This window comes from Lepidochelys kempii, chromosome 3 (genome assembly GCF_965140285.1).
Source record: "Lepidochelys kempii isolate rLepKem1 chromosome 3, rLepKem1.hap1, whole genome shotgun sequence".
Taxonomy (NCBI): Eukaryota; Metazoa; Chordata; order Testudines; family Cheloniidae; genus Lepidochelys; species Lepidochelys kempii.
The window spans coordinates 2,648,794-2,676,443 of record NC_136382.1 but is presented as its reverse complement, the minus strand read 5'-3'; the positions used below and the strand labels follow the sequence as shown (position 1 = coordinate 2,676,443).

The window sequence follows — 27,650 nt, the reverse complement described above, 5'->3', positions numbered from 1 at the left end:
CAGCGCAGTACCATGCAGCACCACTGTGGTCATCTCAGTTGAGATCTGTGTCTTGGGACACGGACTATTCCCATCGCAGCAGACATAGATCTGACAAGCGACAGAGGAAGGCACCAATGACATGGCAACCACAGTGGCAGCCTCCGGCACAATGGCCTTTTCGGACACCCTGGACTTACCATCAGGCCCAAGGCTCCTTTTCCAGGGGCCCCCGTTCAGTGACCTCAGCGCACCGACCACCCCAGACAGCCAAGGATCAGCCTACACCCCTGGCCCAGGTCACTGCTAAGGCACAACCAATTGCAAGGCCAGGCTACTGTCACCTTGGCTACAGTCCCCATAGAGGCCCCAGACGCTGAGAAGGTCGGGGAAAACTTTACTGTGCAGAAGAAAAATGCTGCTTTTAACCATCTTAATTTAAATGAAACAGACACAGAATCAGATACCATGTCAAATCTTTTGTTTTAAACTTTCCCTTTTTTTTTAGTAGTTTATGTTTAAAACAGTACTGTGCCATATTTGCTTCCTCACGCCCGCTACAGCCTGATTGTGTACTTCCGGTTCCAAATGAGGTGTGTGCTTGACTGGTCAGTTCATAAAAAACAGTTACCTGCCTCTCGTAACTGTTGTTCTTTGAGATGTGTTGCTCATGTGCATTCCAATAGGGGTGTGTGCACACAGCGTGCACGATCGCCGGAAGGTTTTCCCCCTAGCGGCACCCGTTAGGTCGGCTGTGGAGACCCCTGGAGTGGCACCTTCATGGCGGTGTATATAGGTCCCTGCCGACCCGCCACCTGCTCAGTTCCTTCTTGCCAGAATACGCCAACAGAGGGGAGGCAGGTGGGATTTGGAATGGACATGAGCAACGCATCTCGAAGAACAACAGTTATGAGAAGTAGGTAACCGTTTTTCTTTTTCGAGTGATTGCTCATGTGCATTCCAATAGGTGACTTCCAAGCAGTTTCCCTGGGGGAGGGGTCGGAGTTCACCTGGTTGCCGAGTGCAGGACTGCCCTGCCAAAGGCTGCATTATCCCTCACCTGCTGGGTAATGGTGTAGTGTGACGTGAAGGTGTGGATGGAAGACCACGTTGCTGTCTTACATATGTCCTGGATAGGGACCTGCGCCAGGAATGCTGCGGATGCCGCCTTCGCTCTCGTGGAGTGCACCGTAAGCAGAGGGGCTAGAATTTTAGCCAGGTTGTAGCAAAGTCCTGATACAGGACGTGATCCAAGATGAAATGAGCTGGGATGAGATTGGAAGCCCCTTCATCCTTTCTGCGATTGCAATAAAGAGCTGTGGTGACTTACGAAATGGCTTTGTGCACTCAGTGTAGAACTTTAGGGCCCGCCTAACATCCAGGGAATGGAACATGTGCTCTCTGTTACTGGCATGTGGCTTAGGGAAGAACACAGGTAAAAATATGTCCTGGTTCACATGAAACTGGGAGACTACCTTTGGCAGAAACACAGGGTGAGGGCGTAGCTGCACCTTGTCTTTATAAAAGACCGTATAGAGGGGCTTGGAAGTCAGCACTCTGAGCTCGGATACCCTTCTGGCCGAGGTTATGGCTATAAGAAAGACCACCTTCCAGGAAAGGTAGGACAGAGGGCAGGTCTCTATGGGCTCAAAAGGTGGCCTCATGAGCGTGGACAGGACCAGGTTGAAGTCCCACTGGGGAACAGGCCGTCGTACTGGGGGATAAAGTCTGTCCAAACCCTTGAGAACCCATCCCACCATGGGATTGCCGAAGACTGACCTACCGCTGCCCCTGAGTGGAAGGCTGAAAATGGTAGCCAGGTGTACCCTGAGAGATGATATTACCAACCCTTGCTGCTTGAGGTGTAACAGGTAGTCAAAAACAAGGAGAAATGACGCTAGCTGCAGTTCGGTGCCCCTCTGCAGAGACCAGATGGAAAAGCACTTCCACTTTGCCAGGTACATGGCACGAGTGGAGGGTTTCCTACTTCCCAGCAGGACCTTCCTCACTGGGTCCGAACACTGAACTCAAGAGGGTTCAGCCATGGAGTTTCCATGCCATGAGGTGGAGGGACTCCAGATTGGGGTGTTGTAGATGGCCATGGTCCTGTGTGATGAGGGCCGGGCACACGGGAAGGGCTACTGGCCTGTCCACTGAGAGGTTCAACAGTTTGGTGAACCAGTGCTGGCGGGGCCACACTGGTACTATGAGGATCAAGGAAGCCCCGTCCTGGCAAGTCTTGAGGAGGACTCTGTGTATGAGAGGGAAGGACGGGAACGCGTACAACAGGTGACTCATCCGTGAAAGGCGTCCGCAATGGAGCCTGGGCTGTGGTTCAGGAAGGAGCAGAACCGCTGGCACTTCCTATTGCTCCGTGTCACGAACAAGTCTATGCGGGGAGAACCCCGCCTCTGAAAAATCGAGTGCACAATGTCCAGCCTGAGGGACCATTGGTGACCGTGACACAAGCAGTTGAGGTGATCGGCTAGCTCGTTTAGTGCTCCTGGAAGGTGTAATGCCTCTAGTTGTATCAAATGGGCAATGCAAAAGTCACACAGCTCGAGGGCTTCCTGGCACAGGGGAGAGGAGTGAGCACCACCCTGTTTGTTTATATAAAACATTGCCGTAGTGTTGTCTGTCAGCACCAACACACATTGCATGCCAGACAAACTGCTCTCAGCTCCCTTCCATTGATGTGCAGCGATAGTTCTGTGTGGGACCATAGGCCTTGGGTTCCAATATTGCCCAGGTGCACTCCCCAACTGAGCGCCGAGGTGTCCGTGACCGGCGATAGCGTTGGTTGGGGTTTGGCAAAGGGTACTCCTGCACGGACCACTTGTGGCTGCAGCCACCAGCGGAGAGACTCGAGAATGTGAGGCGGGAGAGTAACTCTTGTATCAAGTGGGTCCCTGCCCGGCCTGTTCACCTGTGCCAACGACGCCTGGAGGGGCCGAAGGCGGAACCTGGCGTGCTGGACCGCGTATGTGCAGGCTACCATATGCCCCAATAGTTTCATGCAGTTTCTGGGCAAGGTTGTGGGGAATCGGCGAAGGTTTTCGATAAATGTCTGTGAGTGCTTGGAAGTGCAGCTCGGGCAGGACTCCATGAGAGTTCCTATGAATTCTATTCTCTGCATCAAGACTAGTGTGGATTTGGGCTGGGGTGACCAGATGCTAAATCCAAAATATTGGGACTGCCGCAGAGGGAGCGCCTTTTCAATTGTTACACTCACCCGGCACATTTGGCGGCGGGAAATAAATCTTGCCGATGAAGAAAGAAGTACCTGCCGCCAAAATGCCACCGAAGTCCATCAGCGACTGAAGTACCCGCCGCCAAAGCCTGTCAGCAACTGAAGTACCCACCACCGAAGTGCCGCCGAAGCCCTGGACGTGCCAGGTGAGTGTAACAATTTAAAAGGCGCTCCCCTGCCTGTCACCGCCGCCTAAACAAAAAATAAAAATAAAAAAAATAAAGCCGCGCCCGAAACAAAATAGCAGGACAAATGGCGCCCCGACTGTACTTCGGTCGGGACACGGGACAAACTACTCAATATCGGGACAGTCCCGATTTTATCGGGATGTCTGGTCACCCTAATTTGGGCACATTCGATATGAGGCCCAGCCCGCGGAATATGGCCTGGGCCAGAGACACGTGCTCTGCAGTCTGTGCTTGTGACTCGGCCTTGATGAGCCAGTCGTCCAGGTATGGGAACACTTGCACCTGACATTTGCGGAAGAAGGCTGCCACGACCACCATACATTTGGTGAATACCCGGCGGGCCACCGAGAGCCCAAACAGGAGCACCCTGAACTGGTAGTGCTGGCCGCTGACCACGAAGCGAAGAAAACATCTGTGGGCCAGGATAATGGATATATGGAAGTACACATCTTTCAAGTCGAGGGCAGCGTACCAGTCCCCCGGATCCAGGGAAGGAATGATGAAGGCCAGAGAGATCATGCGAAACTTCACTTTCCTTATGAATGTGTTGAGGTCTCGCAGATCCAGGATAGGCCGGAGCCCACCCTTGGCCTTGGGGATGAGGAAATAGCGAGAGTAGAACCCTTTGCCCCTGAACTCCTGAGGAACCTCCTCTTTTGCCCCTAGAGTGAGGAGCAATTGCACCTCCTGCAAAAGGAGTTGTTCGTGAGAAGGGTCCCTGAAGAGGGACAAGGAAGGGGACGAGGGATGGGGAAGGGGGGTGGGAGGGAACAGAACAGGATAGAGTATCCCACCCCTACCATGCTCAGGACCCAGCGATCTAATGTGATATGGGACCAAGCATGGTAGAAGCGGGAGAGTCAATTCACAAAGAGGGGGGTAAGGATCTAAGTTCGATACTTATACTCTGTCCTCGGGCACATCTTCAAAAGTTTGGCTTCAGGCCCGGGGGCTGTTTGGCTGAACCCTGGTCTTGGCCTGAGGAGGACTGTGGCAGGCACCTCCTATTATTTCTGCCCCATCTCCTGGATGAGTCTCGCCTGGGAGGCCTTGAGTAGAAATGGGATGGGGGCTGAGGCTTAAAAGGCTTTCTTTGGGGGTGCAGGGATGTGGATCCCCAAAGACTTCAAAGTCGCCTGCGAGTCTTTAAGGCTGTACAAGCAAGAGTCTGTATTTTGGGCGAACAGGCCTGCACAGTCAAAGGGGAGGTTCTGAATTGTATTCTGGACCTCAGGTGGTATCCCTGACACCTGCAGCCACCACTGCACCTCATTGTAATGGCGGTGGCCATGGTCCGAGCAGCCGAGTCCACAACGTCTAATGCGGCCTGGAGGGAGGTTCTCGAAACCACCCTGACCTCCTCAAGGAGCACACTAAACTCCTTGCGCGATTCACCCGGGAGCAACTTCTGGAATTTTGCCAATGAGCTCCAAGAATTTGAAGGCATAGCAGCTGAGTACCGCTTGCTGGTTGTCCACTCAAAGCTGGAGCCCCCAGTCGAGTAGACCTTTCGGCAGAAAAGGTCCAGCTTCTTATCGTCCCATGACTTCTTACATGGCACTGGGTAGTGTGCGCGGTGCCGCCTGGTAGCACCGGCCTCACGAGCCAGGGAGCGGCACTGGTGCTCCTTGGAGGAGTCCTTTCTTGGTGCCAAGACATCCCGCACGGAGGCTGGGGTGCTGTGCACTGATGATGCTGGTGCCGTTTCTGGTGCTGCCTGGTGGCGGAGGGCCGACTCCATCAGGAGGAGCTTCAAACAATAGTCCCGCTCTCTCTTTGTCCTGGGTCTAAAGCTCCTGCAAATTGGGCACTTGTCTGTCTGATGGCCTTCTCCTAAACACTTGAGACAAGCAGCACGCGGATCACCTGTTGGCATAGGTTTTGCACACCTCTCGCAGGCCTTAAATCCCTGTGACCGAGATGTGCCCCAGTGCCTGGGGAAACTAGGGAGAGGGGAAAGCCCCCCAAAATAAGCCCAACTAATTACAAACTACTATATAACTAACTAATAACTGTTTACAGCTAAGAAAAGGGAACCACTAGGTAGGCACTTGCGAATGCAAGAGACTGAGCTACTTCAACGACCGTCACTGGCGGTAAGAAGGAACTGAGTAAGTGGCGGGTCGGCAGGGACTAATATACACCGCCATGAAGGTGCCACTCCAGGGGGCTCCACAGCCGACCCGACAGGTGCTGCCAGGGGAAAAACCTTCCTACGATCATGCACACGGTGCACATACACACCTATTGAAATGCACACGAGCAATCACTCGAAGAAGAACTCTGGTGTTCGTAACTCTGAGATTTGACTGTAGTGCAAACCAAGTCATGAAGGTTTTAAAATCAGATGGCGACTCCACCTGAGGACTTTCCAGTTACATCCATCACTTTTATAATATAATTCCAGAGCTTGTGAAGGAGTTAGTGTTACAAAAACAAAGTGCTCCAGAAATCTAGCAGCACCAGGAAGCACAATTTCCCTGCTCCACATAGGCTCATGTATAAAATTTAACACTAATGCTAACTAACTCTTGTAAGTTATACAGTGAAAGTAGAGCATTTTTAAGAAGACAAACCACACTGCATTTATATTCTCTTTAGATACACTAAAGTTTTAGCTGAGCTACGGAAATCTAAAGGAAACAAGCTCAGCTTCTAAAACCTTGTACTTACCGGAATGAGAACTCCCACAGCAGAGGCATGCCCTCTCAACACATTTGTCAGTTTAAGCTTCTGCATGTATCTTTTTATTGTACCCCTGCATGTCTGTATTGTGTGTTCAGAGAGCCATTTATCCTCATAATTAGATACCCATCACTTGATGAGCCAGTAGCTAAATTAAACAACTGCAACCTTGCCAACTTTTTTTTAACTCTTCTGTTTACTCTGCAGAATTTATTGTGGTTACAGCTGTCAGTACAGGGACAGCCGCCCCCATTGCACAGACAATGTCAGCATTATAACAGTGCAAAAGGTAGTCAGTCGACTCTCAGAGATGAGAATCCACTTCCCAGCATGTATGGCTTTTGCTAGTTTAAAGGAACAAAGAGTTTGACATGTAGTTTGTAATTGAGAATGTGTTTCATAGGACTGTGAGAAATTAAAGTGAGGCAAAGCAGTTGCCTCTAGTGGTTTTAGCTATTCTGCTGCACACAAAACTTGTAGTTTCTGTCTTGATTGGTTTCAGAGAGGATGTGGTTTATGTTCCTTCTATTTAAAATGTCTCAAAGTAAATAGCAGCCAACTCTGTTTCTGAGTCTATATGTGAACCTGTGTTTATGTACAAGAATTCAGTCTTTTATACCAGGTCTGGGGTCCAGAGGTTACCTAACCAAGGGCCATACTTTCAACTTGCTGGCAGACTGAGGAATGTACCAAATTTGCAGCTGTCCTCATCTTTAATAAGAGGTGAAGTCTGTGGACACTTTCGGTCCCTCATCCAATGTGACCAGGCTTTCATATCAAGATGGAGGTACAGCTTCCATAAACTCCATGTCAGTGTCGTCGTCCGTCCCCCCCCCCCCCAGTACATTACTGTGCATTTAACAAGATTGAATTTCATTTGCCATCATGTTGCCTATTCACCTACCTTGGCTAGGTCTGTCTGAAGTTCCTCACAGTCCTCTCTAGTCCTGACTAACTTTGTGACATCTACAGCTTTTGCTGCTTCATTACTCGCCTCCTTTCCAGATCATTAATAACTATATTAACAACACCAGACCGAGTAAGGAACCTTGAGGAGTCCCCACTGTAATCTTTTGCCATGATGAAAATTGACCATTTCGTCCTACTTGTTGCTTTCTGTCTCCTAGCCAGTTTTTGATCCATGACAATACTTTGCCTCTCATCCATGACTACTTAGTTTCTTTAGTAGCCTTTAGTGAAAGATATTTTCAAAGGCCTTATGAAAGTCTAAACAAACTGTCAACCAGTTCTCCTTTATCTACTACTTTACTGACATGCTCAAATAATTCTAATAGGCTAGTGAGACATGATTTTCCTTTGCAGAAACCGTGCTGGTTAGACCCTATCATATTATTATCTTCCAGATGTTTTGTTATATTATTTTTAATTATCATTGCAACCAGCTGGAGAGGTACAGATGCAAGGCTAACCGGTCTGTAATTCCCTGGATCACTCTTAGAGCTCTTTAAAAATATAGTTACTACAACTGCAACCTTTCAGTCTTCTGAAGTGAAGAAACAGATGGACAGAGCCAGAAGAGTCCCCAGAAGTCACCTACTACAGGACATGCCTAACAAAGAAAATAACAGAACAGAAGCCGTCACCTTCAGCCCCCAACTAAAACCTCTCCAACGCATCATCAAGGATCTACAACCTATCCTGAAGGACGACCCATCACTCTCACGGATCTTGGGAGACAGGCCAGTCCTCGCTTACAGACAGTCCCCCAACCTGAAGCAAATTGGAGGATTGGGCCAAAAGAAATCTGATGAGGTTCAATAAGGATAAGTGCAGGGTCCTGCACTTAGGACGGAAGAACCCAATGCACAGCTACAGACTAGGGACCGAATGGCTAGGCAGCAGTTCTGCGGAAAAGGACCTAGGGCTGACAGTGGACGAGAAGCTGGATATGAGTCAGCAGTGTGCCCTTGTTGCCAAGAAGGCCAATGGCATTTTGGGATGTATAAGTAGGGGCATAGCGAGCAGATCGAGGGACGTGATCGTTCCCCTCTATTCGACATTGGTGAGGCCTCATCTGGAGTACTGTGTCCAGTTTTGGGCCCCACACTTCAAGAAGGATGTGGATAAATTGGAGAGAGTCCAGCGAAGGGCAACAAAAATGATTAGGGGACTGGAACACATGAGTTATGAGGAGAGGCTGAGGGAGCTGGGATTGTTTAGCCTGCAGAAGAGATGAATGAGGGGGGATTTGATAGCTGCTTTCAACTACCTGAAAGGGGGTTCCAAAGAGGATGGCTCTAGACTGTTCTCAATGGTAGCAGATGACAGAACGAGGAGTAATGGTCTCAAGTTGCAGTGGGGAAGGTTTAGATTGGATATTAGGAAAAACTTTTTCACTAAGAGGGTGGTGAAACACTGGAATGCGTTACCTAGGGAGGTGGTAGAATCTCCTTCCTTAGAGGTTTTTAAGGTCAGGCTTGACAAAGCCCTGGCTGGGATGATTTAACTGGGAATTGGTCCTGCTTTGAGCAGGGGGTTGGACTAGATGACCTTCTGGGGTCCCTTCCAACCCTGATATTCTATGATTCTATGATTAAATACTCTCCAGCAACCACACACCACACAACAAAAACACTAACCCAGGAACTTATCCTTGCAACAAAGCCCGATGCCAACTGTGTCCACATATCTATTCAGGGGCCACCATCATAGGGCCTAATCACATCAGCCACGCTATCAGAGGCTCGTTCTACCAATGTGATATATACGTGCCAGCTATGCCCCTCTGCTGTGTACATTGGTCAAACTGGACAGTCTCTATGTAAAAGAATAAATGGACATAAATCAGACGTCAAGAATTATAACATTCAAAAACCGGTCGGAGAACACTTCAATCTCTTTGGTCACTCGATTACAGACCTAAAAGTTGCAATTCTTCAACAAAAAAACTTCAAAAACAGACTGTTGAATTGGAATTAATTTGCAAACTAGATACAATTAACTTAGGCTTGAATAAAGACTGGGAGTGGATGGGTCATTACACAAAGTAAAACTATTTCCCCTTGTTTATTCCACCCCCCACTGTTCTTCAGACGTTCTTGTCAACTTCTGGAAATGGCCCACTTTGATTGTGCCTACAAAAGGTTCCTTCCCCTACTAGCGCCCCCCCCCCCCCCGCTCTCCTGCTGGTAATAGCTCACCTTAAGTGATCACTCTCATTACAGTGTGTATGGTAACACTCATTGTTTCATGTTCTCTATGTACATAAATCTCCCCACTGTATTTTCCACTGAATGCATCCGATGAAGTGAGCTGTAGCTCATGACAGTTGATGCTCAAATAAATTTGTTAGTCTCTAAGGTGCCGCAAGTCCTCATTTGTTTTTAATAAGAGGCTGCATATTTCTGCTTGCACTTCAGCCACTTCTTGCTTGAGCTCCTTCAGAACTCTTGGATGTATACAACCTGGGCCTGATGACTTACTGCATTTAAATTAGCAATTTGTTCCACAACCTTCACATATAAATTTGTTCTTCTGTTACTGCAATCTGTCATAGTACCGTATCTCTTTATTATGCATGCCCTCTGAGAATCTGTTATTGTTTTCTTAAGTAACATCTATACCGCATCTACGAATTGTCCTTGTTTTATTTTTGCTGTTAGGGACTTTTTGATCAGCCATCTCACTTTATTGAAATCTCTTTCTAAAGTTTTTGTCACACATTTTTTGGTCCCTTGCCCTCCCCCTAGGATGTTGAACCTAATTCTATTATTGTCACTATTAATTAGTGCTCTGCTACTGTTACTTCCTGAATTAACTCATGCATGTTACTTAAGACTAAACAGAGTTTAACTTGTCCTCGTGTGTGCTCTAGAACTAGCAGGACCAAGAAGCAATCATATTGTTTCTCTGTACTTTGTCCCATTGTTTCCATTTGATCAGTTTATAGGTGAATAGCTGAAGTCCTCCATGATTATCATTGTTAGATTTGTGTTGCCTCTTTTGATCTCAGCACTGTCCATTTTTCTTGACCGGGAGGCTGGTAGCACAGCTCTTTTCATTTATTTACATTCTTACCACTTGGGATTCCTACCCATCCAGAGTCAGCTGTGGGGCCCTCTTCACTTGAATTTTGATCTTGCTAGAATCCGTTAGCTCCAGCACTAGTGCCCCACCTCTTTGTTTTTCTGGTGTAATTCTTAGCCAGGTATTACAGTATCCTGTCGATTTATTTTGGTCATTCCACCATGTTTCTGTAATGCCTATTCTATCAAAATCCTTGTTCATTGCAAGGCATTCTAGTTCATGTATTTTTTGCTTTAAGGGTTTCATATTTGCAGGCAGACATTGATAGTTTTTATTTTTGACCAGTTGACTGTTTTTATTTATCTCTTTAACCTGACACCCTGCTGATTTCACAAAAGTTTTCTGGTGGTTTTTTCTTGTCCTTGTTCTGTGCCTGTTGTATTTTGCACCCCACCCTTTATTAGATTCATTTATCATTGTGTTACCCATGTCCTGAACAGATGTGTCTATATGACTGAAGTGCTCCTTAGCTCCTGATGGCTTTCTCACACCAATCCAGTGATGGGCACCAATATTCATTCCTGCTCAGAGGCAAAATTCTGAGCAGGAATGAATTAAAGTGGGCACAGAGCAGCATGGTGGGCAATACGGGTGGCTGTCAACCCTGTAAATGACTTTGACTTTTCTCTCATGGCGATTGCTTTGAGTATCTTGGCCCAAGCAGGCGTATGCAAATCACATGATCAGCAGTGATTTAGGTCTCTGGAAATTGTCCCCATCCTGGTTTTTTTGTTGCAGTGAGACCCCTTGCAAAGTCTAAATGACCTGGAGATTGAGGCCGTGTTTCATGTGGGGAGGTGGAATTCCTAGCGTTATGAAAACCCCTCTTCCGTCCCTGTAGACGGCATCGACACTTCAGCACTACTGTGCCGTACCTGCGGCGCTGTACCTGTACCACTAGAGTGCCCATAGTGTAGAGGTGGCCTGAGAGGGTTACGGTAAAGGCTTCTTCTTTTCTCTCCAGGGCTGTGTATCTTCTTAGGGCGCGGGAGAGGGGGTAGAATCATGGTCTTCTTTCCCTGCTTTAATTTCCATTTAGTCATCAATGCTCCCCCTCTTAACTCGGTGGTGGTGCAGAGTTTATACAATCATATGATGTCGTACAATATGATTGTAAGACAGGTGTTTTTAAGACAGTGGTTCCCAGTCGTTTGTGGGCTACTGTGCCAGTTTGACCAGACTAAGACATCAATTATACTGGTCGGTACCCACCACTTTCCTTTCAGTTGTGAATCAGCTAACCCAGTAGAGAGTTTGAGCTATGCCAAACTGCCAGCTTGTGGTCATGAGAGCAGTCCAGGTTCTGTGGGGTTAGAGCACAAATAACTGAATAAGAGATGGGCAGTGGAGGTACTCTCGGGCCCAGCACAGGGGCCCATCAGAAAGGGCTTGATCCTGCTCTCATTAAAGTCAGTTGCCACCCCTCCATTGACTTAACCAAGAGTAGAACTGGGCCAGCGGGTAGTGAGGGGAAGCCAGAAGTATCAGTCACAAAACTCTGAGGTGTGAGGACTGATATGTTTGTAGCATTAACCACAATGTCAAGGGTGAAAAGAGGCAGTTAACTGAGGCTGTGTAGTCTAGTGTTCAGAGCCAAGAATCTGGGAGGAAGGGAGGCGGTTCTAATGCCAGCCAGACACTGACTTGGTAGGCTACCCTGGTCACTCACCCTCTAAGTGTCTTTGCTGCATCGGTTGGAGAGATGGAGTAAAAAAGCAGGAACCTCTTCAGTGATAATCAGCTGCCAGTTTGACAATTGCTGCCCTGCACTTCCCTGGATAAATAAATTTAAAACAATCCCCCAGATAAAAAGTAACATTTCCTAGATGTGCAGCTTTCGCAGACACAGTGGGTGACGATGCTGGGGTTGGTCTCTGAGCATGGGAAAGAGTGACTGATGCCCGGGGGGCATGTAAGGGGTGGATTGTTTTCCGCACAGCCTATATAATTCTTTCGAAACTGTTTTTCTCTTTTTATTTCCCTAGTACCGTCTAGACTGTCACAGACATGCTCCCCGCCATCAGGCTGCCCATCTCCTTCCATCCCAGCGGGTAAAGTCATCTCGCCATCCCAGAAGCACAGCAAGAAGGCACTCAAACAGGTAAGTGGGATAGTCTGTGTGATCTAGTTCTGAGCGTCTAAAAGTGAAGTCACTTTATTCCTCCAACTAACTTTCTAAGCCCTGGTCTTCACTGTGGGGGGGAATTGATCTAAGTTACGCAACTTCAGCTACATGAATAACGTAGCTGAAGTCGACGTACTTAGATCGACTTACCGTGGTGTCTCCACCGCGGTGAATTGACTGCTGCCGCTCCCCCATTGATTCTGCCTGCGCCTCTCACGGCACTGGAGTATAGGAGTCGACGGGAGAGCACTTGGGGATCGACTTATCGCATCTACACTACACGCGATAAATCGATCCCTGCTGGATCGATTGCTGCCCGCCAATACAGTGGGTAGTGAAGACATACCCTAAGTGAAACTCCAGTCTGCGGGGACACAATTCAGGACCTTTCCTTCTACTTCACAGTAAGCAGTTTCACTGGGGGGGGCTCTTGCTGGAAGTTCTTCAAAATCATTTGTCAGTCTTTATCACACTATAAAATAGCTGGCTGAAATTATTTTTCATTTGTGGGAGGCGGAGACATATTTACTTTACACTTAATCTGTTTTCATGATTGCCCTCAGTTTTCCACAATATGCTCCACATCCCTTTTAGAGAAGCTCTGTATAAATGGCAGCTCTGAGGGTTTGTAGCATTTTGATATTCTTCACATCCTTATTGTGTTGCGTGCACAAATTTCCCCTGCTTATTCTGTGCATATTTTCACCTACAAGGAATTCCATAGTTCCTGCGTGTGTTTGTGAGGGTGAGGCACAGTCTTGGCATTGGGCTCCTACTGTGGCCAGGGCTGACCTTATGGGTGGGCAACATAGGCGACTGCCCAGGGCGTCATGGTCAAGAGGCTGCAGAAAGACTGTGCCCACCCAGGAGGCGATAAGGGGGCTGCGGGGCAGGAGCTAACTCCTCACATGCATCCCCTCTCTGCCCTCCCGGCAGCAATACCTGCCGTGCCACCACTGCTCCACCAGCTGCCACTCTGTCTGCTGAGCGGCTGCTTGGGGAGCAGTACTTAAAGGGTGCCAAAGAAAGCTTGCCTGGGGTGCCATTTTCCCGAAGGCCAGCCCTGGCTATGGCACTGTGTGTGAGAGGGAACGGGTTACTTCCACTGCTTGAGAATGACTCTGTCGTGCATGTAGAGCAGCGGTTCCTAAACTGTGGGTCAGGACCCCGTAGTGGGTCACAACCCCATTTTAATGGGGTTTCCAGGGCTGGCTTTAGACTTGCAGGGGCCCAGGGCCGAAGTCAAAGTCAGAGCCCCACTGTCCAGGGCCAAAGCCCAAGCCTTGGTTTGGCAGGGCTTGGGGCTGCTTGGTTTGGCAGGGCTTGGGCGTTGTCTTTTGACCCCCACCTGGGGCAGCGGGGCTTGGGCAGGCTCAGGCTTCGGTCCCCGCTCCTGGGGTCATGGCGTAATTTGTGTTATCAGATCGGGGTCCTGGTGCAATGAAGTTTGAGAACTACTGATGGAGAGTTGTTATCACTTGTTCCCCGTAAGGTGTGTGCGGGTTCCTTCCAGACAAAGGACAAGCCGATGCCTCCAGCCAGGTGTCATCGGAGTCGATTGGCAATCATATGTCACGTGGCCATTCATTTGTATTGAAGGGTGCAGGAACAGTTAAATTTGCATTTTACCAAACACCAGCAGGGAAGCAACCAGCATGTAACTTGACTTCCCCACCAGACTCCATGTCTTCTTCCTCACAGCATGAATGAACTTTGCTTTGGGAGGTGTAATGGGGTGTTCATCCCATACTAGCCCTGAAGGGGCCAATTAACCTTTACAGTTGCATCTGAAGGGAGGCCAAGGGATTTATGAGCACTAGTTGTGGATGAAGCCTAGCTACGGTAAGGAATATAAAGAGAGGAGAGGACCTTTGTAACAGCAGAGGGCTACAGAGAGAGAGTCCACAGCCACTCTTTTGCACAGAGGTGGGAAGGGGGAAACCTTGCGGGAGAATGAGCCTTGGGAGAATAGTCAATCCCAAAGGAGTTCTGGGGAAAGAAAGCCTGTGAAGGCAGGATAGGAAGAATCCTAGGAAAACAGCAACAAGTACACCTTGGTGGCTAGTTACAGATCCCTGGGTCATAACCGTGTGTAGGGAGAGGGCCTGGATTCCCGTACCAGCACTGGCAAATAGTATAGGACTGTTGGAGGTGCCATCTGGACAGGTGGTCCAACAAGACTTTGATATCCCGGAAGGGAGGACTATATAATGACCTAGCTGGAGGAGTGAGTTGCAAAGAGAGAGCACTATGAATTACAGGAAGAGAGACCACAGTAGCGATGAAGTGACCATTGGCAGGGTATGCCATATGGGAAGGAAGCTGCTATGCAATACCTAGCCAGGAGGAGGCACTTGTGTGGTGAGTGGAGCCCGTCACGTGGTAACCTTCAGAAGAATCCATTTCAAAGGTTCACTGGACTATAAAAGAGAGGGGCCAAGGAACCCCAAGTTATCTTTCACCTAAGAAAACACAGGAACCAAGTACTTTGGACTTTGTGGGAGAGCATGACTAAGGAGTGGTCAGCCATCTTGCTGAAAGAAAGTGGTAAAAATCTTACCTTGAACCAAGACTGTAGGTTTTGTTCAGTCTTAGTCACTAGAAAACATAGTTTTACTTTTGTTTGTGTTTAACCCTTTGTAACTGTATTCTTACTTCGTATCTCCTTTTGTTAATAAACTTGTTTTACTTTTAATCTAAACCAAACCAGTGCTGTGTTGAATCAAAGTGATTGTTAACTCCAGTTAAAGTGACAAGTTGTGCATTTTGGCTCTTTAGAGGAGCAAACAAACCTGATTACTCCAGTGCTACCTTGCGGTCCTTGGGGGCGTACACACCAGCAGAGCAGAAGTGCTACTGCAGTCTTCAGCATCAGCAGTGCATGTTTGGCCAGCCGTTCTCTCCTCTGAGGCAACAGGACTACCCTAGAAAGAGGGATAGCCCTCACAAAGAAAACGATCGGGCTTGGGGTTCAGCCAGTCCAGCCACCCTCCCGCAAAGTCCTCCAAGCAACTATTTTCACTCTTTGGTCCAGAGCACTGTTCCAGTCGTTGCTTCTCTCTCCTCATCTCCCCCTTTGGGGACTGCCTGGCTGCTTTCACAATGCTTGGGGATCAATCACCACCGACAGCTGGATCCTAAACGTCATCGGATTGGATTATGCCATCCAATTCCTCTCCACACCTCCTCCTCATCCCTCTTCAGGGACCCCTCTCACAAGATACTGCTCCTAGAGCAGGTCTGCTCTCTGCTGGCTTTGGGAGGGGTGAAAGAGTTTCTGCTGGAACAGCAGGGTTTCAGCTTCTACTCCTGATACTTTCTGGTACCCAAATCCAAGGAAGGCATACAACCCATCCTTAACCTTCTTGGCCTCAACAAATATATAACGTATATGAAGTTCCAAATGTCACTGTCAACTATTCTCACTGCGTTGTCTCAGAATGACTGGTTTGCTGCTCTGGACCTTCACGACGCCTACTTTCATGTGGTGATTCTGCCAAGCCACAGAAAGTTCCTTCAGTTCATTGTTGTGAAACGCCATTTGCAGTGCACAGTGCTTCCATTCAGCCTCTTTTCTGCCCCCGGTTCGTGTTCTCTCTCTCTTCCCCCCCCCCCCACCGTTTTTAACAAACATGTGGTCATTGTTATGACATATCTCACAAAGAAGGGAATTCACATCTTCCCATATCTGGATGACTGGTTACTGAAGGGCAGATCCAGAGTGGAAGTTCTTGCTCACATCGTCACCACAGTGTGCTTTCTCAACTGTCTGGGTCTCATTCTAAACACTGGTAAGTCAACCTTGGCTCTCGCTCAAAAAAATCAAGTTCACTGGGGCCCTGTTAGATTCCATGACGTCGAAAGGATTTCTGACGACCAACCATTTGCCTCTGTCTACTGTGTCAGCCTTCCATGACAGTTTGGACATATCTGAGGCTCTTCAGCCACATGTCCGCTTGCATGCAGGTGGTCCAGTTCGCAACATTGTGCCTTACCTCCTTGAAATGTGGCTCTGGATGGTTACCGTCCTATTCTTCGCTCTCTAGACAGATATGTTTGTTTTCCTCCACTGATCCTGGACTCCTGGCAGTGGTGGATATGTCCAGAGAACATTTGACAAGGCATTCCCTTTGTCCAGACCTCACCAACCAAGTTGATTGTTACCAACGCCTCCCTGATGTGTTGGAGGGCACACCTGGGGTCACTGAAAGCTCAGAGACTGTGGTCAGAGCAGGAGGCCTCACTCCATGTAAATGTGCTGGAACTTCAGGCCATTTCTAATGCATGTCATGCTTTTTGGGACAGCATCAGAGTCTCAGTAGTTCACATACCAACTGACAATATCACCGTGATGTAGTATGTGTTATGACAGGGTCGGGCCAGATGGTTACAGGAGAGTGATAGAAGGCAGATGTATTAGCCCCAGGTTAAGTAGGTCCCTTTTCCCTGGGTAAGGTAACAGGGAAGTTTCCAGAACAATCAGGAACTTTCTGGAAACAATTAAGGCAGACAGGCTGATTAGAACAACTGCAGCCCATCAAGAAGCTGCTAGAATCAATTAAGGCAGACTAATCAGGGCACCTGGGTTTAAAAAGGAGCTCACTTCAGTTTGTGGTGCGTGCGAGGAGCTGGGAGCAAGAGGTGCAAGAAGCTGAGTGTGAGAAGGCATACTACTGGGGAAGACTGAGAAGTACAAGCAGCATCAGACATCAGGAGGAAGGTCCTGTGGTGAGAATAAAGAAGGTGTTGGGAGGAGGCCATGGAGAAGTAGCCCAGGGAGTCGTAGCTGTCGCACAGCTGTTCCAGGAGCCACTGTAGACAGCTGCAATCCACAGGGCCCTGGGCTGGAACCCGGAGTAGAGGGCAGGCCTGGGTTCCCCCCATCCCTCCAACTCCCTACTTGATACTGGAGGAGTTGAACTGGACTGTGGGTTCCACCCGAGGGGAAGGTCTCTGGCCTGTTCCCTGATCCACTAGGTGGATCAGCAGAGACTGTGGGGATTGTTCTTCTCCCTTTCCCCATGCTGGCCAGTGATGAGGCTAACTGAGTGAACGGCAGATTTGAGCCACGAAAGTGGCCAAACTGAGGACTGCCATGAACCTCTGAGGCGAGAAAATCCGCTAATAAGCGCAGGACCCACCAAGGCAGAGGAGGAACTTTGTCACAGTGTACAAACAAGGGGGAAACACGGTCCAGGTTGCTCTGCCTAGAGGCGATCAAGCTGTGGCAGTTCTGCCTCAAGGAGAACATTACTCCAATAGCCGTTCGTTTACTCAGGGTTCAGAATCATCTTGCAGACCATCTCAGCCAGTATTTTCCTGAGTTGCAAGTAGTCTCTAAAGACAAGTGTTCCCCCAGGTCATCTTCATAGCTTGGGGCATCCCGATGATCAACCTGTTTTCTACAAGGGACAACAGAAAATGTTGTCTGTTTGGCTCTCCAGGCAGCCTCAGTCCAGGCTGCCTGTCCAGGGCTTTCCACCTCAGCTAGCAGTCAGCTCTCCTCTACACCTTTCCCCTGATCCCAGTCATCCTTCAGGTCATCCTCAGGCTCAAGGCGAGTCGGGCCAAATTCATTCTCTTTGCCCTGGCCAAGACAGTGCTGGTTCTCTGACCTTCTTGTACTGTCTAGTCAGCCTCCCATACTGCTTCCTCCCCATCCCAACTCCCTCAGAACCAAGGCCTCACCTTGCAGCCTGCACTCAGCTTCCAGCATCTCACGTAGTGGCTGCTGTTTGGCTGAATGAGGAAGAGCAGTGTTTCTCCGATAAGTTTTCCTTAACAGTAGAAAGCCCTCCATGAGGATGGCCTGTTGAGTGACATGGAAGCCATTTTTGGGGTGATCATTAGCTGTGGAATCCAATCAATGCTGGCCTCTATCCAGGACGTTTTGGACTACCTGCTGCACCTTCAGTCATTGGGGCTTGCATTTAGTTCAGTGAAACTGCATCTGGCAGTGATATCAGCATTTCATAGAATCATAGAATCATAGAATATCAGGGTTCGAAGGGACCCCAGAAGGTCATCTAGTCCAACCCCCTGCTCAAAGCAGGACCAATTCCCAGTTAAATCATCCCAGCCAGGGCTTTGTCAAGCCTGACCTTAAAAACCTCTAAGGAAGGAGATTCTACCACCTCCCTAGGTAACGCATTCCAGTGTTTCACCACCCTCTTAGTGAAAAAGTTTTTTCCTAATATCCAATCTAAACCTCCCCCACTGCAACTTGAGACCATTACTCCTCGTTCTGTCATCTGCTACCATTGAGAACAGTCTAGAGCCATCCTCTTTGGAACCCCCTTTCAGGTAGTTGAAAGCAGCTATCAAATCCCCCCTCATTCTTCTCTTCTGCAGGCTAAACAATCCCAGCTCCCTCAGCCTCTCCTCATAACTCATGTGTTCCAGTCCCCTAATCATTTTTGTTGCCCTTCGCTGGACTCTCTCCAATTTATCCACATCCTTCTTGAAGTGTGGGGCCCAAAACTGGACACAGTACTCCAGATGAGGCCTCACCAATGTCGAATAGAGGGGAACGATCACGTCCCTCGATCTGCTCGCTATGCCCCTACTTATACATCCCAAAATGCCATTGGCCTTCTTGGCAACAAGGGCACACTGCTGACTCATATCCAGCTTCTCGTCCACTGTCACCCCTAGGTCCTTTTCCGCAGAACTGCTGCCTAGCCATTCGGTCCCTAGTCTGTAGCTGTGCATTGGGTTCTTCCGTCCTAAGTGCAGGACCCTGCACTTATCCTTATTGAACCTCATCAGATTCCTTTTGGCCCAATCTTCCAATTGGTCTAGGTCCTTCTGTATCCTATCCCTCCCCTCCAGCGTATCTACCACTCCTCCCAGTTTAGTATCATCTGCAAATTTGCTGAGAGTGCAATCCACACCATCCTCCAGATCATTTATGAAGATATTGAATAAAACCGGCCCCAGGACCGACCCTTGGGGCACTCCACTTGATACCGGCTGCCAACTAGACATGGAGCCATTGATCACTACCCGTTGAGCCCGACAATCTAGCCAGCTTTCTACCCATCTTATAGTGCATTCATCCAGCCCATACTTCCTTAACTTGGTGACAAGAATACTATGGGAGACCGTGTCAAAAGCTTTGCTAAAGTCAAGAAACAATACATCCACTGCTTTCCCTTCATCCACAGAACCAGTAATCTCATCATAAAAGGCGATTAGATTAGTCAGGCATGACCTTCCCTTGGTGAATCCATGCTGGCTGTTCCTGATCACTTTCCTCTCATGCAAGTGCTTCAGGATTGATTCTTTGAGGACCTGCTCCATGATTTTTCCAGGAACTGAGGTGAGGCTGACTGGCGTGTAGTTCCCAGGATCCCCCTTCTTCCCTTTTTTAAAGATTGGCACTACATTAGCCTTTTTCCAGTCATCCGGGACTTCCCCCATTCGCCACGAGTTTTCAAAGATAATGGCCAATGGCTCTGCAATCACAGCCGCCAATTCCTTTAGCACTCTTGGATGCAACTCATCCGGCCCCATGGACTTGTGCACGTCCAGCTTTTCTAAATAGTCCCTACCACCTCTTTCTCCACAGAGGGCTGGCCATCTATTCCCCATGTTGTGATGCCCAGCGCAGCAGTCTGGGAGCTGACCTTGTTAGTGAAGACAGAGGCAAAAAAAGCATTGAGTACATTAGCTTTTTCCACATCCTCTGTCACTAGGTTGCCTCCCTCATTCATTAAGGGGCCCACACTTTCCTTGGCTTTCTTCTTGTTGCCAACATACCTGAAGAAACCCTTCTTGTTACTCTTAACATCTCTCGCTAGCTGCAGCTCCAGGTGAGATTTGGCCCTCCTGATTTCATTCCTACATGCCCGAGCAATACTTACTGGAACTGTGGTTCTTCAAGATGTGATGCTGATGTGTATTCCACGACCCACCCTCCATCCGTCTGCATAGGAGTCTCGTTTCTGGGTGTTTGGTACAAAGGAACTGAGGGAGGGTCAAGGTAGCTAGGGGAGGGGCTCCAGCCATAAGGTACAGCACTGCCCCTCCAAGTGGAATACATGTCATGCACTTGTTGCTTCTTAGGCCCAGCTGTACATCCCATGAGAGAGAGCTGTATTAAGATGCTGCCTGTGATAGCTGTAAGCATCAGCAGGGGGTGCCAGAGAGATTTTTCTGTCTGCAGCTGTGGGGGGGGAGAGGGGATATGTAGAGAGTGGGGAGACGTATGGGGGGCCAGAGATGGGGGTGATGGGGGTGACAGCCCCTTTCCCTGCACTCAGAGCTCCTTTTGTACACACACACTCTCCCTCCCTCCCTCCTTCCCTCCTTCCTTCCTGAGTCAATATCTGCTGAAGATGAGTTGATAAACCCAGGCTTCGTTATAAGCAGCCCATAGATTTCCCGGCCAGAAGGGACCATTGTGATCATCTAGTCCAGGGGTGGGCAAACGTTTTGGCCTCAGGGTTCCGAAACTGCATGGAGGGCCGGGTAGGGAAGGCTGTGCCTCCCCAAACAGCCTGGCCCCTGCCCCCTCTCCGCCCCCTCCCACTTCCCACCCCCTAACTGCCCCCCTCAGAACCCCTGACCCATCCAACCCCTGTGCTCCTTGTCCTTTGGCCGCCCCCTCCCGGGACCCCCCCACCCCTAACCGCCCCCCGGGACCCCAACCCCTATCTAACCCTCCCTGTCCCCTGACTGCCCCAAATCCTATCCACACCCCAGCCCCTGACAGGCCCCCTGGGACTCCCCATGCCTATCCAACCCCCCCTGCTCCCAGTCCCCTGACTGCCCCCTGGGACCCTCTGCCCCTTATCCAACCCCCCTGTTCCCCGCCCCCCGACCACCCCCTCCCCAGAACCTCTGCCATATCCAACTGCCCCAGGACCCCCTGCCCCTTATCCAACCCCCCTCTCCCTGCCCCCTTACCATGCCACTCAGAGCACCAGGACTGGCAGCCGCGCCACCCAGAGCCAGCCACACCGCCGCGCAGTCTAGAGCACCGGGGCAGGCCGGCGGCTCTCGCAGCCACGCTGCCCAGCAGGAGCTCGCAGCCATGCTGGGGGATGGGGGACAGCGGGGGAGGGAGGGCTAGCCTCCCTGGCTGGGAGCTCAAGGGCTGGGCAGGACAGTCTCGCAGGCCAGATGTGGCCCGCGGGCCATAGTTTGCCCACCTTTGATCTAGGCTGACCTCCTTTATAGCACAGGCCGTAGAGCTGCCCCACTATAACTCCGAGAGCAGTCTTGATTCTAAGAATTGCCAGTGCTGGAGAATCCACCATGACCCTTGATAAATTGTTCTAATGGTTAATTACTTTCACTGATAAAAATCTGTGCCTTATTTCCAGTCTAAATTTGTCTACCACCACTTTCCCACCACCACTGCCCCACCCCTCTGGCTCTTTGCTGCTTCCCCCACTGTCCAGGTCTCTGCTTCCACACCCCCACCCAATCTCTCCCTCCACACTCCCTCCCCGTAGGTACCTGCTTTCCCCCCAACTGGTCCACTTTTCACCATGGCAGACGCGGCCCCTTTCCCCCACTCTTGGGCTCCTCACCCAGGGCCGATGGAGGTGGAGGGTCCGTGCTGACTCCCCACAGCTGCCCACACGGCTCTTACCCCGAGCTGGCTCTGGGCGAGGGGCAGGGCCTCGGAGCTGCAGCCCTGCCACAGTAAGAGCTGTGTGGGCAGCTGTGGGGAGCCGCACGGAACCTCAACCTGCCTATGGTGCGGGGTGGGCCAAACAGCCCCCGGCTCATGTCCCTGCCCCCCCCCCCCCCAAGGCAGGTGGAGGTTCCACACGGCTCCCCACAGCTGCCCGCACATGGCCAGGCTGCAGCTCCCACTCCCAGGAGGAAACGTGGGGTAGTGGTGGTTGGTGATTCTCTTCTAAGGGGGAATGGAAGCAACCATCTGCCGGCTTGACATGGCATCCCAGGAGGCATGCTGCCTGCCAGGGGCCCATATCCTTGACGTTACAGAGGGATTGTTGAGGATCATCCAGCCCTCTGACTACTACCCCATGCTACTCATCCATGTGGGCACTAATGATACTGCGAGGTCTGACCCTGAGGAGATCAGAAGTGACTCCAGGGCTCTGGGATTAAGGGGGAAGGAGCTGGGAGCACAGGTGGTGTTCTCTTCGATCCTTCCGATCAAGGGTAGGGGCCCAGGCAGAGACAGACACATCCTGGACATGAATGCCTGGCTGGGTAATAGTGCTGCCAGGAGAGCTTCAGCTTCCTGGATCATGGGATGGTGTTCTGGGAAGAAGGACGGCTGAGCAGAGATGACATAGTTGGCATCACAGAGACTTGGTGGGATAATACATATGACTGGAATATTGGTATAGAAGGGTGCAGCTTGCTCAGGAAGGACAGGCAGGGGAAAAAAGGGAGGAGGTGTTGCCTTATATATCAAAGATATAGACACTTGGACTGAGGTTGAGATGGAGATAGGAGACAGACTTGTTGAAAGTCTCTGGGTAAGGCTTAAAGGGGCAAAAAAACCAACAAAACCAAGCGTGATGTCATGGTAGGGGACTATATAGTCCATCTAACCAGGAAGAAGAGGTAGATTAGGCATTTTAAAAGAAATTAACAAAATTATCCAAAGCACAGAACTTGGTGGTAATGGGACTTCAACTTGAGCAGGAGGTTGGACTGGGTGACCTCCTGAGGTCCCTTCCAGCCCTGATATTCTATGATTCTATGATACCCAGACATCTTTTGGGAAAATAGCACAGCAGGGCACAGATTATCCAAAAGTTCTTGGAATGTATTGGAGACAATTTTTTATTTCAGAAGGTAGAGAAAGCGACTAGGGGAGAGGCTGTTCTAGATTTGATTTTGACAAATAGGGAGGAACTGGTTGAGAATTTGAAAGTGGAAGGCAGTTTGGGTGAAAGTGATCATGAAATGGTGGCGTTCATGATTCTAAGGAATGGTAGGAGGGAAACCAGCCCAGTAAAGATAATGGATATCAAGAAGGCAGACTTTAGCAAACTCAGGGAGTTGGTAAATAAGAACCCACGGGAAGCAAGTCTAATGGGAAAAACAGTTCAAGAGAGTTGACAGTTTTTCAACAAGATGATGTTAAAGGCACAAGAGCAAACTATCCAACTGTGTAAGAAAGATAGCAAGTGTGGCAAGAGACCCACCCAGACTTAACCAGGAGATCTTCAATGATGTGAAACTCAAAAAAGAGTTCCACAAAAAGTGGGAACTGGGTCAAATTATAAAGGATAATATAAACAAACAGCACAAGCATTGTAGGGATGAAATTAGCAAGGCCAAGGCACAAAATGAGATTAAACTAGCTAGAGACATAAAGGGTAACAAGAAAACATTCTACAAATACATTAGAAGCAAGAGGAAGACCAAGGACTAGCTAGGCCTCAGTGAGGGGGCCAGGGGGGAAACAATAACAGAAAATGCAGAAATGGCATAAATGCTAAATGACTTTTTTGTTTCATTTTTTTCAGTTTTCACCAAAAAGTTTAGTAGCTATTGGACACCTAGTCACGGTGGAGCTTTTTTGGTCCTCTTCCTCTGTTTTTTAATGTGGGGTATACATTTAATTTGTGCCATTATTATTGTGTTTTTATCCACGCAGCTTGCAGTTATTTCACTTTTGTGATTGTACCTTTTTAATTTCCATTTAACTAGCTTCCTCATTTTTGTTGTAGTTCCCCTTTCTGAAGTTAAATGCTACTGTAATGGTCCTTGTTGTTTTTCCCCCCACAAGGATGTTAAATTGAATTATATTGTGGTTGCTATTACCCAGTGATTCAGCTATATTCACCTCTAGGACCAGATCCTGGGCTCCACTTACGACTAAATCAAGAACAAGTAGGCAGGATGGCCAAAGGCATATTCTAGAGGTACGAGGGGAGCAAAGGGCTCACTTTTTCATACCTAGCTCCTGCTTGGAAAGTGCTATGAGTGCAGTGATGCAAGAAAACATAGCCATCACTTCACTTCTTGGCTTAGTGTCACTCGTGGCCCTTCCCTATTTTTAAAGCAATACAGTGATTTGATTTCAGTTCTCCTAGCATGTTCTGGAAAATGTATTGCACATAACTGACTGGACACCATTCTTCAACATGGTGCTCAACAGATTAGGACGCTGTGCCGGAGGGGAAGGAAAGCAAATTCAAGAGTTGAGGACACTCGGTCCCAGCCTATTGATATATAATTCTAGAGACCATAAGCTTGAGTGTCTCAGCTGACCACCAGTGTTGGGATGCTGCATGAAACAGGGAGAGTTGATCTGAGATGTGCAGAACCAAAGCCATAAAGACCATTACAGATCAAACCTAACTCTGTGATCTACACCCTCAAATAAACTGGCATCCCGCAAAGTTTCTGGAATACCAGTGTAATATGCTACCAGCACATGGTACTGCTAAGTAAGCAGATGGCTGCATGTTGTATCACCTGACGTTTCCAACTGATCTTCAGGTATAGACCCAGGTAGAGAATTACAGCAATCCAATATCCAGGCATGACTAACCAGGATGAGGTTCTGCACCTTACTGGAAAAATCATAATTTTCTTGCCAAACATAGATGGGGAAAATCAAGTCCCCTTGACCAGAGTGGCTATGTGGACATTGGGAAGGAACAAAGAGACCAGATACTACCCTACTCTTATCATAGTCCAGATCTCAGCATGACTCTTGGAAGGCTCAGAAATTGTACCATCCAGGTCTGATAAAAGCAGAATACTAATCTCATATTGTTGGCCCTTCGGCTTGAACCTCTCACTCTGTCCTCTCAGCCTCATTGACAGTGAGATTGAACAAGAGAGGTGCGAGAATGGATTGCTGTGCTCTACCACACTAGAACCCCAAATCAGATGACTCATCACTTAATGCTACCCTCTTGGTTCTCCCTGTGTGAAGAATGGAGCTATGCAAGTGCAAATGTATGTCTTTGAGCGTGTCTCCAGCACCCCATGTCACTGGTATCACAGACTGCACTCAGATCCAAAAAGAAAAAGCAAAGACACTTTGGGCCAGATCTTGGCTCTGACGCAGTCACTTTCCCACCAGTTCACCATAAAGGCAGTTTAACGGGCTACCCAAGAATTACCCTGACATGGAATCCTCAGGTGGTTAAAGGTCAATGTAATGACTATCATCACCTTCTCCCACTTCTTCAAATAGGTGGTGTGGCCAGAGAAAGCAGGGGGTATGGTGAGGAAGGTGCAATTCCTAGCTGATGCCAATTTGCCAGACTAGCTCTTGGGGGCCATTATCCTCAGGTGCAACTTACACAAGCCCTGCTGCTGACATTAGTATTCACACTCTGTGCTAACTACGTGCTTGATGTACCTTTTTCTTTGCACAATTTTGTCTAGTATTGTCTGTTTTTAACTGTATAAATAAAGAGAACAATAAAATGCTTTAGACAATAAAAAAAAAACCACACACATGCACTCACATGATGACTAAGTGCGAGGAATATGGGACTCTCTCCCTCTGGGTCCCTGGAGAGCAGCTCTGAGAAGATGAGATATTAAGTGCTGTAATTGTGGGGAGTTGGAGGGAGAAGCACAACAGCGCTTCCTCACCCCCTAAAGGAAAGTGATAGTATGCAGCCACTTAAAGCAATGGTGTTCTCAGATCTGCTCTCTGGTATGCATGCCGCTCAGGAGCATACTGCCGGGCATCCAGACTGGTAACATTTAAGGGTAAGCTCACAAGGAGAGGGAAAGAGAGAGAGGGCAAAACAAAAGGAAATAAAAAGAAAATAATCTTTCCAGGAAACAGTTTTGGGGCAAGCTGTTTTCAACTCGCTATTTGGAATACACTAAACATGCTAGATGCACGAGTCAGCTTGCAGGGTGGAATTTTTTTAACTCCTTGAAGAAATGTACCTGGATTTTTTTAGAGGTATTTACAGAGTTTTTCCACTGTTGCATTGAAACACCTGTTTGCTGCTGCCTGGATCAGCAGCAGCATTAGGGAAAAACTCATTTTCACTCCCTTGGTAATTGTTTTTTAACTAGAGTGGTATATTTTTTGAAAGTAGCTTTAAAGGGACACTGTCGATTCCAATTGGGCCCAACATGTAGATGATGTAAAATCCAAGCTTTTACAAGAGCAAACACTGATCTCAGTGTTGACATGGAATTTTAAAAAACCTCTTTTTAAATGAATAAACATTCCTCCTTTTCTGCATCCTCACCCCCAGCAAGTGTTTGCAGCTCAAACATTTCAGCACTGAGAACAAAACCAAAACTCTGTTCATTGGTGTCAACGTTCCTTCCCCACTCTGAACTCTAAGGTACAGATGTGGGGACCTGCATGAAAACCTCCTAAGCTTACTTTTACCAGCTTAGGTTAAAACTTCCCCAAGGTACAAACTATTTTACCTTTTGCCCTTGGACTTTCGCTGCCACCACCAAACGTCTAACCAGGTTTATTTTATTAGGAAAGAGCCCATTTGGAAACGTCTTCACCCCCAAAACCCTCACCAAAACCTTGCACCCCCCTTCCTGGGGAAGGTTTGATAAAAATCCTCACCAATTTGTATAGGTGACCACAGACCCAAACTCTTGGATCTTAAGAACAATGAAAAAGCATTCAAGTTCTTAAAAGAAGAATTTTAATAGAAGAAAAGGTAAAAAGAATCACCTCCGGAAAATCAGGATGGTAAATACCTTACAGGGTAATTAGATTCAAAACATACAAAATCCCTCCAGGCAAAACCTTAAGTTACAAAAAGACACAAAAACAGGAATATCCATTCCATTCAGCACAGCGTATTCTGTCAGCCATTCAAAGAAATCAGAATCTAAAGCATATCTAGCTAGATTACTTACTAAGTTCTAAGACTCCATTCCTGTTCTGTCCCCGGCCAAAGCATCACACAGACAGACCCAGACCCTTTGTTCCTCCCCCCCTCCAGCTTTGAAAGTATCTTGTCTCCTCATTGGTCATTGTGGTCAGGTGCCAGCGAGGTTATCCTAGCTTCTTAACCCTTTACAGGTGAAAGGGTTTTTCCTCTGGCCAGGAGGGATTTTAAATGTGTTTACCCTTCCCTTTATATGTATGACAATTGGTTTACATTGTCCTGGCTGAGAAAAATGTACCAAATAAACGGCATCAAGCCAAGAAGTGAACTGGATTTTTAGAACACTTTCATTTTTAATAATCTATGAATAACATAGGACTATCGGATACATACACACCAGCAACATACAAGAACAAACTGGTGCTCCCTCTAGTCCAGGATCTTCTTGATAGTAGCTGGTACCAGATGTTTCAGAAGAAGATGCAGAAAAACCTGCCGTTGGCAATTATGGTATAATTTGCTCATAGAGGAAGTTTCTTACTAATCCCTGTCAATCAATGTTTTGCTTGTGCCCTGAAGCAGGAGGGTTTATA

The 27,650-nt window shown here is 48.4% G+C and overlaps 1 protein-coding gene across 18 annotated transcripts in view; it reads left to right on the top strand.

Moving 5' to 3' along the window:
• ASXL2 (ASXL transcriptional regulator 2) overlaps positions 1-27,650 on the top strand; it is a 247,324-nt gene that overhangs the window by 185,671 nt on the left and 34,003 nt on the right. For all 18 annotated transcript variants that reach the window (XM_073335483.2, XM_073335482.2, XM_073335481.2 and 15 more), the window contains one exon: positions 12,135-12,250. In XM_073335483.2, coding sequence (XP_073191584.1) covers positions 12,135-12,250 — 116 coding nt within the window. The remainder of the gene's footprint in view (positions 1-12,134; positions 12,251-27,650) is intronic.